Consider the following 10,213-nt stretch of genomic DNA (forward strand, 5'->3'; position numbering starts at 1 on the left):
CATCTAGGCTTTAAACTAACCGCTCTCTTCGACTCCCATAAACTCCAGCCCACTGCTCCTACCCTTCTCATCTAGGCTTTAAACTAACCGCTCTCCATTTGCTCTCAGATAAAGTCTCTTGAAAGAATGAAGTCCTCAAGGGTGGCGTGGGGGCGATCCTTTATTTTTTGCACTACCCTGCTGTTTAGTTAAAAGGTGACTTCAGGGATTCGGTTTGTCTCCAAGTGTTTATATATATATAATGTATTTTATTTCTGGTGGTGGTGGTGGGAATATATACAGCAAAACATACACCACGGCTGCAGTTTCCACATGTGTCGTTCAGTGAAAATGATTCCAATCTTTGCGTTGTGTGATCCTTCACACCCTCCTCTTGTGAGCTGTCTCTCCCTCGTTAATATAAACTCACCGATACCCGAAGGTTGCTGCTGTCAATCTGACCCCGGGTAAATTTTAAGAGAACGTAATGCTCAAAGCCGACATTGTTAAATAGTGCTTCAGGACCACCACTTGGTGTTATGAAGGCCTCTTAGGGGACAGTTTTGGCTTCATCATTCCTGTGGTTCATCCACGCTCCAGAAAATCTGGACCCCGAGTCGCAGCCTCATGGTTCAAAGAGCACTGGGGCTTCCCCCTTGTCCCAGTAGGTCCCGTACGCTGGCTTCTTTGTGAATTTGAAGTTCTGCTCCACATTTTCATTCAGCTATGTTGAGAGCCATTCTGGTTCTGGAATATTCTTCAGCTAGTCTGAGAGCTGTCCCTTTGATGACCACCTCTGGCTGCTGGCTATATTACTGGAGCAGATACTAATCCTGATCCATTTGGTTGAAGTGCATTTTAACTAAAGTGCAGAAGACCTTTGCTCCTTGATATATCGGAAAGCAAATGAACATTGGCATAATGAGAACAGCATTAGGCCATAAAAGTTAAAGCACTGTTTTATTTGTGTTGGCAATTACATTAGCCCATGTGCATGTGTTTTCCATGACAATAAAAATTCATATCATGTCCTCTTTTGGCACAGCTGGCAGGAGTGGAGGATGGCAGAAAAACGATGCAGGTTACTTAGGGGACTATACAACTGGATAAAAAGCAAGCATCAATCAATGTATTATACTGACCGCATCAGGGAGTAGGGCCCAGGGTCTTAAATTCTTTTTTTTTCAACGTCAACCTGGAAACAGACATGTTCATTACATTCCACTGTTGTTTTCTTTTCTCTGAAAGTTTGTTTCCCAATAATTGTCAGAATGCAGAAGTGAGAAAGAGGCATTTCCTGCCTTCCATAATTTGCATGGAGACAAGCAAAGCCTTCGGACCAAAGAGTCATAGGCCTTCCAAAACCCATTCAATTTCCCATGAGTAGAATCCAGTTTCGGTCTGAGGCTTTGGTCTATCTCAGATGTATTAATGTCACAATAAATCACCTCACAATCACGTGCATATTAAAGTGTGGAGCACACAGTTTGTTGTGGGGGCTGATGGACACAAGTTCCTGGTTTCTCTTTTTCTAGATGTCCCAACTTGCCCCTCCCTTCCTGAAGCGTCATCATGCTTTCTGCACCAGCCATGCAGGTGGACTTAGCTGGATATGCCTTGGCTCACATTCTTTCTTCTTATGAGCAGTGGGGGGGGGGGGGGGGGGATTCCAACCTTAAAGTTTTTAGAGTATTGTGCATTTTGTTTATCTCTGCATAACTGTGTTTCCTAATCAAAAGCCAAGGAGGCAGAAGGAAATTCACAGTAAGAGAAATAAAATGATTAGGGCCTCTGGGAGCTCTACTTTCCCTCAAATGCCTCTCCGGTCACCTGGAAGCTCCATTGCAATCTGTTCGGCACCATGGCGACATGCAAGCTTCCCCAGGCAACCAGGTGGTGGCGGTGCCCGGAGCGCATGGACTGGGAATCAAACTAGGATGTCCAGCGTGGAAGTTGAGAATCCTACCACTGAGCCACCACTGCCAGGACCTCCCACGTTCCCTCTTTCCAATGCTAGATGCCTGATACTTGTCATCACTCTAGGGTTGTTTTTTTGCCCCTTTTAGTCATCTGTTCACGTGGTCCTTCCGTTCTTTCTCATTTGACCCTACTGTAGTTCATCTAGCACAGGAGCCGGAGGACTGGCTCAGGCACCATCTGCAGCTCTTCGGGGATGTACGTGGCTCTGATGTGAAATGGACAAGTTGCAATGGCTATTCCTCAGATTACAGTGATTTCACTCGTTTGTAAAAATTGTATTCGTGGCTCTCGAAAAAATTTTTAAATGCTGTGAGGAGGGACAAGATTGCCTCTTCTCTCTCAAAAGTTTGCTGACTCCTGGGTCAAGCATAGTTTCTCAAATGTATTCCCTAAGTAGGGAATGGCAAGTTTTTACTTCCTGAATTAAGTCATGCTTGGTTAAAAAGGGAAATGATTGTGGAAAGTCGAGCTTAAAAACTGAAGGGAAAAATTTTTTCTCTACATAACCATTCTATGTATTCTTCAATTCTACTGTTAAGAGCTAGTCTTAAATATGATGGATGATTTCATTTCTCTTATCTTGTGGGATAGGCTGTCACTTATTACATTGCTCAATTGACTTTTTCACTTTTGTGTTTGTTTTAAACACCTCTTTCCCTTTTTTGTCCTATGACAATTCTAGGAAGCAACGGCTCTTTTTTTCATCATTACATGCCCAAGGTATCTTAAAAACTGAAACCATCCATTTGTTGAAGGAACAGGGGGCTGCCGGATTTACAATCTTATAATCACAGAAGTCTGGCCTAAAGATGTTTGACGGAATCCAAATTAGAGTGAAAACGGAGACTTCCCATGACTTGAGTCCTAGGAATAAGTAAAATGTGGGGGAAATCTAGGATGATAAGTGGCATTTCATCCTTAGAATGAAGCAAAAGAGACACTCGCGCCCAGAGAAGAGAAGTGTGGGCAGAAAAGGAGAGAAGACAACGGCTTTCACATAGAAGACAGAGTTACAAGAAGGATTCCAATATGGTGGATTGGGAAGCATTTCCTACACGTGACTATAGAGATGTCAGCTATGGCGTTTAGAGAATTTTTATTTTCCTTTAAATAAGTTGGTAGCATAAGCTTCAAGCAGTATAAGCTACAGGTCAGAGACTTACAGGGGATCTTGGATAGCAATGTATATGATTGTTGAATAGAAAACCAGTTTGCTCTGTTAGCTTTCATCCAAATCCCAATAAAAAGCTAAAAAAAAAAAAGTTTGGAGGAAAATTGTTTTTCCCTACTTCGCAGAAAAACATACTATGTAATTCAAGAATATATCAGGGTCTGACAAGGAAATGAGCTCCTCAAAAAGATCTATCAGAGTCTACAGGGAGCAAACATCCTAGAGATAAATGGGCACGATACAGGACTACTATACAAACGACCGAATCCAACAGCTGAAGGAAAATGAATGCAAAGCACTGACAGCAGACACACTCTCTTGGCCCTCACTGTGATCCTCGGCCCCCAGCCACTAGAAGGCTGACACACTCAGTGATCAGAGGTGAGTGGTTCGAAACTACCGGTGACTCCATGGGCAAAAGACCCAGCGACCTGCTCTAATAAACCCTGCAGCCAAGGAACCGAGTGGAGCACTCTGCTCTGTCCTGCAGAGTTGCTGCAAGGGGAAAATGACTCCGTGGCACACAGTAGCAACAACATTGGAAGGACAAGTGTACTACGTTATAAAGAGCAACACAAACAGCTAGTGACCTTGGGGGAGTGTGTGTGTGTTATAATGGTAAAACCTATTTAGAGAGTCGTCGCTATTATGTTTTTAAAATAAGATGACCAGACGTCCCACTTTTGGCGGGATAGTCCCGATTTTTAACAATCTGTCCCACTCCTGCAGCGTTTTTAAAAAGTCCCGATTTTTGGAAAGAATGCACGACAAGCTAGGGTATACCGTTTTCGGCTGCCATGTGGCTATTTCGCCAGGATCTGAGTTTTATCAATGGTGTCCTGCTTTACCAATGCTAAAATCTGGTCACCTTATTTTAAAAGTTATTTTCAAAATTTATTTAGAAGGTGAACCAGGGGAATACCAAATCAAACAACAAAAACGCCACTACCACTGACTCAATTCGAATTCAGCGTGCCTTCAGGAGACAGACCTGTGCCACGTGGTTTCTGAGACAGTGACTCTTCAGTGTCACCGTTCACCCAGGTGTGCCTGGTGGTGAGCAGCCCGGTGCTTAATCCACCGGGCCGCTAGGGCTCCCTTAGTAGGGATAAGGAGGGTATAGTCACCTGGGTTGTTGATGTCGGGTGGTGTCAAATTGATTCCGACTCAGGGTAAACCTGTCACAGGATTTTCTTTGCTGTTGATCTTCACGGGAATAGGAGCCCTGGTGGTATAATAGTTATGTGTCTGGCTGATGACAGCTAGGTCAGCGGTTTGAAACCACTAGCCACTCTGCAGGAGCAAAATGAGGCTTCCTACTCCCATAAAGAGTGACAGTCACGGGAACCCACGGGGCAGTTCTCCCTACCCTAGAGGGTTGCCAGGAGTCAAAATGGACTCCAAACTAGTGATTTTTCGTTTGTTTTTTAATCTTCATGAGAAGCAAGATCACCAGCATTTTCTCCCTCGGAGCAATTGAGTCGGTTGAGCTGCTAGCCTTTCCGGAAGCAGCTGAGCGCTTACACTGTTGCACCACCAGAGTTCCGAGACGCCTTCTGTCTTAGTGTGATTGCTACAGCACCCGTGTTTTGCAGAAGTCTTTCACTCGAGCCAAGTGAAAAAGACCACAGAAGCAACATAAGGAAAGTTCCAGTTCCCGCTGGTCTGCGTGTTCTCTGGCTGCGGCCGGCGGAGTTGGCGTTCCGCTCTATGCTGCAGTTCCTGCTTTCCCCTTTTCAGGGTGCCCCTGTGGCTGTGCTGACAGCCCACAGGGGCGTCCGTCTTCCGTGCAGGCCAGTGTAAGGGTGACAGGGGTGCAAGCACACGAAGCATCGGGGTGAAAAGGAGAGTGCTTACTTACCTCGTTCAAACTTTAAGCGCTGATAAAGCTGAAACTGATCCACGGGCACCAAGCGGGCAATCTGCAAGCAGAGACATCAGACAGAAGGGACTTCACTAGTCAGGCAGCTGTGAGTTAGCAGGCTGGTATGATTCCTTTCTCTTGCTTGGCTTACTCTGCCCTCTTTTTATCAGTGTTTTTGCAAGCTTTTCTTTTTCGCCAGTAGGTTCTGCTTCTGCAGCAATGAGTCGCAAGCCCCAAATGACCCCCATTCCTCTGCCATGGCAGGATTCGCTGCTGAAAACAGTCACAGAACTAACTGATCACCTCCCTCCTCCCAGTGCCAGGGAGGAAAGGCGAGCGATCCATCCCAGAACAAACTCTCCAAACCAAACTCACTGCCATTGAGTCGATGACTCATAGCGACCCTATAGGACAGGGTAGAACTGACCCTGTGAGTTTCTGACACTGTAACTGCTTACAGGAGTAGAAAGCCCCATCTTTCTCCCAAGGAGCAGCTGGTGGTTTTGAACTGCTGACCTTATAGATAGCAGCCCATCCCATAACCACTCCTCCCCCTCTGAAAGAAGTCACTGAACACCTTCTGGAACACAGCTCTACTCCAACACCCGTTATCATCAAACTCAACCACAACAGGCTTGCTCTGGGTCTTGTTGTCCAAGACGAGACAACACAGTGTTATTATTTTAATTTCCTGAATCATTCTGTGCACATATGAAAGATGCTACTTTCTTTCTATATTCCATTAAGAACGTTTTTTAAGGGCTATGGTTCGAGCTTTACAGCCCTTCAACACTAAGGGCAAGTACACTGTTCCTTTGGAATCATGAAAACCCCATTTGCTTTGTCATCTAGGAGGTAGTATCTTCTAAGCAAAGTAAACATCCTTTTCTTTCTCCCCTGGTAAAAGTCACTTCAGCAGGCTGCCGAATCTTGAAGACCCTACATTGATCGTTTATGTCCAATTAGAAAAACGTATGCCAAAAACATGTCGGGTGGCTACAATGCTATTTCCATTAAAGATGGAGATACAAGCTGAACATTTACCTACAATTAGTGATGTGGATCTAACTGAAATGGCACTTAAAATCAGAAAATGTTAACTGTTCATAAACTGCCATTCTACAAATATCGAGGTAGTTCCACTGAATTCAACATGAAACTGCATTAATGTTGCTGAAAAGATTTATATGTTTCTGATGTGAACAAGGGGGTCGTAATGGAGACTCAAAGCCCATCTGTAGACAACTGGACATTCCCTTACAGAAGGGTCACAAGGAAGAGACGAGCCAGTCAGGGTACAGTGTAGCACTGATGAAACATACAACTTTCCTCTAGTTCTTTAATGCTCCTCCCACACCCACTATCATGACCCCAGTTCTACTTACAAATCCGGCTAGACCAGAACATGTAGACTGGTACAGGTAAGAGCTTTGGACACAAGGAATCCAGGACAGATAAACCCCTCAGGACCAATAAGGAGAGTAATGATATACCATGAGGGTAGTGGAAAAGTGGGGAAAAGAAGGGAGAAAGGGGGAACCGATCACAATGATTGACATATAAACGAACCCCCTTCCCGTCTGCCCCAGGGGGACGAACAACAGAAACGTGGGTGAAGGGAGACAGCGGAGGGTGTAAGATGAAAATAATAATAATCTATAATTTATCAAAGGTTCACAAGAGTAGGAGGAAAGGGGAGGGAGGGCAAAAAGAAGAGCTGATACCAAGGGCTCAAGTAGAAAGAAAATATTTTGAAAATGATGATGGCAACATATGTACAAAAGTGCTTGATACAATTGATTTTTTTGGATTGTTATAAGAGCTGTAAAAGCCTCTAATAAAATGACTTATTAACAGCAACAAAATAAATAAATAAAATATTTATATGTGGAAAAAAATGAAAGGATTTGATATTATGCTTGACATTCGGAGAGGTGCCCTGGTGGCAATGTAGTGGTTACATGTAGGGCCACTAACCTCAAGGTCACCAGTTCAAAGCCACCAGCTTCTCCACAGGGCAAAGATGAGTCTCTCTACTTCTGTAAATATTTGTAGTCTCAGAAACCCACAGGGGCAGTTCAACCCTGTCCTATACGGTTACTATGATCCAGAATCAATTTGATGGCGGTAGGTCTGATTTTTTTTTTCCTTGTGGACCTTCAGCAAGTTGATGCAGGATATAATTTTAGTCTGAACAATTTCAACTCTCAAGTATTATTATTTTCCACCAGTTTCTTTCTCCAGCGAGAAGAAAAATGTTGCATTTTCATCAGTTAACTTAAATGGAACCTAGTGGTGTAGTAGGCTACTCATTGATTGAGCTGCTAACTGCAAGGTCTATGGTTCAAATCCACCAGCTGCTCCTTATGGGAAAGGTAGGGCTACCTCCTCTGGTAAAGATTTAAAGACTTGGAAATCTAAAGGGACAGTTCTCTGCTGTCCTACAGGGTCACTGCCATTGCATCAATGATTTATTGAAATCGTTGTAAAAGTCATTATACTGGAAGTCAGCGTTGGACCACTTGCTTGTATCCCACCTGGCATCTGGAGGATGTCTGCCCAGTTGGAGACAGAATTTGGAGGCAGGTGAAGGCTGGGGGCACCGAGGTATAAAGGGCTCAGTTCCTGCCTGTCACTGACTGCTGGGGGCAAACACTTACGGCCACTTAAAGGTGACTTGAGGATGTTGTCATCTAGGCCCGGAGACGTCAGTAATGTTCTGTAGCTACTTTTAAAAAAACCCAAAGCTGCTTGCGGTCCACTGTTCTCTAGGGGAACATGCTATGCTCCTTGTGCCCCCATCTAAAAGCATTTGTGGACTGAACAAGCTCTTTCAACGCGTCTGAGTTAGCCCCTAACATCTTGGGGTTGGGATCAATGCCTCGCGATTTATGTAACAGCTAAGCCGAATTCTGTTTAGAGAAGACAAAGCATGCCTGAGGTAAGAAATGTGCTTGACACTGATGAAATGCTAATGGGAGGATGACAGAAATTAATGCAGCCAAAAGTCACAACAGCAGTGACAGATGTTCAATTTTAAGTTCAAAAGATGCATTTCACTCAGAGTTCATGTTTCTGCCAGTAAGAAAAGCATGGGCCGCTGGCATGTCTTCATCTCTTATTTTCTATCTTCTACCTATTAATTTACAGCACAAAAATCTATATGGAATTAAGTCTTAACAAATCAAAACAAACAAACAAACCCCCAAAACTCAACACATGGTCGTATTGAACTTTGTGATCATAAAACCAAAGTTAATGTTCCCACCTGTCAGTCATGCTATGTAAAGATGACCTCAACACACACTATTCTCTCCCCGAGTTCCCTCAATTCACACCTGCCTCTTCACTACATACTCAGGAATTGGTGGGATTTTTCTCTTCCAGGTGAGAGGCTCCCATTCAGTTCCCAGTCACACACTGGCCCAATCTCCAACATCTCTGGGGCTGGCTAATTGGTTGACAGTAAGAAGCCACCGAACTGCTTTAAAGGAGCTTCAAGGCCTTGGGAACTGCCATTCCTGGCCAGCAGCCACCTCCAACTCTTCTCGGGTGTGCCCTGGAGTACTAAGGGGACACGTCTTATTGTTCTCTTCAGTGCCCAGCTTGGAAGGATGCCAGTAGAGAAGAATATTTTCCTACCACCCTCCATGCCAGCAAAAGTGCCTTCAAAACTTCCTTGGCTGGGTAACACCAAAACCAAATAAACAAACTCACTGCCATCGAGCCCAGGCTGACTCACAGTGACCCCCTCGGGAGGTTTCTGAGACTCTAAGTGTTGATGGGCTTAGAAAGCCCTGTCATTCTCCAGAGGAGCTGCTGGGGGGTTCCAACTGCCGACCACTTGAATTGCAGCACAGTGGGGAACCACTACACCATTGGGCTCCTTGAGCTGTGTAAAGGCAAGTCCTATTCAAACAGGCTAATGCCTATGACTCAAATTGTGCACATCCTGGGAGAATGGGTCTGTCTCTCGCCAGCAAGGGATGGTATGCTGCTTCCACAACCATTGCTCAGGAACTGCACAGAATTTGTCACCACTTGTTAAATTTTTGCCATCGAGCTCAGAAGCAGCAAAGCCCACGTGGAAGAAGCACACCAGCCTGTGTGACCACGAGGTATAGAAGGGACCAGGTGGTCTGAGGGGCCGGCTGCAATCCCAACTACATGGATACCTGCCCCTCCCCACAGAAGAATTTATTTCAGAGGACAGCACTGATTCTGCAGCTCAGGGAGAGAGACATGTCTGATCAGAGCACATGGGAGCAAATGAAGGGGGAGGAAGAGAGAGTGGAGCACATCCTGGCCCACCAAGTTCAGAGGAGCCAATTCACAAAGAAGACTATATGGCTGGCCCCACTATGAAACATGACATCCCTCACTGACCCATAGCCCTACAGGGGACAAACTGGAGACACAGTGTGGGAATTCCACCCGATCTGATCCCACCACATGGAGGAAAAACACTAAGGGCGTGCAACAGAACAGCCAGGGGAACAGAGCAATGAAGTCCCTAGGGAATACCAAAAATAGACTTTGGGGCCAGGGCTTGGCACCCCATCAGACTTAACTGAAAAACATTCCTAAAGACCAACAAACAGTCCTTGAACTAACTACAAGCTTTTCTTTTTTGTTGTTGTTGTGTTTTGGGGGTCCTTTTTGGTCATTGGCTTTTTGTTGTTGTTTTGTTTTCTTTTGTTGCTGCGTTTTGCTCTGTCTTGTTTTTGTGTGTGTTATTATCTCCGCAGGTCTGTCTAAATAAGATAGGCTAGATGAACACTCTAGAGGAGAAAACAACGGGACTGACAGTTCCGGGGGGACATGGGAGAGAGGGGGGAGGTGGGGGGAAAGGAAGTGGTATTAACAAACCCAGGGGCAAGGGAACAACAAGTGATCCAAATCGGTGGTGAGGAGGGTGTAGGAGGCCTGGTAGGGTATGATTAAGTATAATGTTAACTGAGAGGAATTACCGAAACCCAAATGAAGGGTGAGTATGATAATGGGACAATAGAAAAGTAAAAGGAAATAGCGGAAAGAGCTAGGAGGCAAGGGGCATTTATAGAGGTCTAAATAAAAGCATGTACATATGTAAATATATTTATATATGAGGATGGGGAAATAGATCTATGTGCATATATGTACAGTGAACCCTCGCCACTTCGCGCTTCAACTTCCGCGGCTTCACTCTATCGCGGTTTTTGCGTAACAGCGCATGCTCT

At 44.9% G+C, this 10,213-nt stretch overlaps 1 protein-coding gene across 2 annotated transcripts in view; it reads right to left on the reverse strand.

Annotated features, from left to right (window-relative positions):
* Positions 1-10,213, reverse strand: part of RNF144B (ring finger protein 144B) — a 209,360-nt gene that overhangs the window by 23,035 nt on the left and 176,112 nt on the right. For both annotated transcript variants that reach the window (XM_045295774.1, XM_004712469.2), the window contains exon 4: positions 4,992-5,052. In XM_045295774.1, coding sequence (XP_045151709.1) covers positions 4,992-5,052 — 61 coding nt within the window. The remainder of the gene's footprint in view (positions 1-4,991; positions 5,053-10,213) is intronic.

This window comes from Echinops telfairi, unplaced genomic scaffold (genome assembly GCF_000313985.2).
Source record: "Echinops telfairi isolate 266 unplaced genomic scaffold, ASM31398v2 ScPeMD7_5868;HRSCAF=6743_0, whole genome shotgun sequence".
NCBI classification, from domain to species: Eukaryota; Metazoa; Chordata; class Mammalia; order Afrosoricida; family Tenrecidae; genus Echinops; species Echinops telfairi.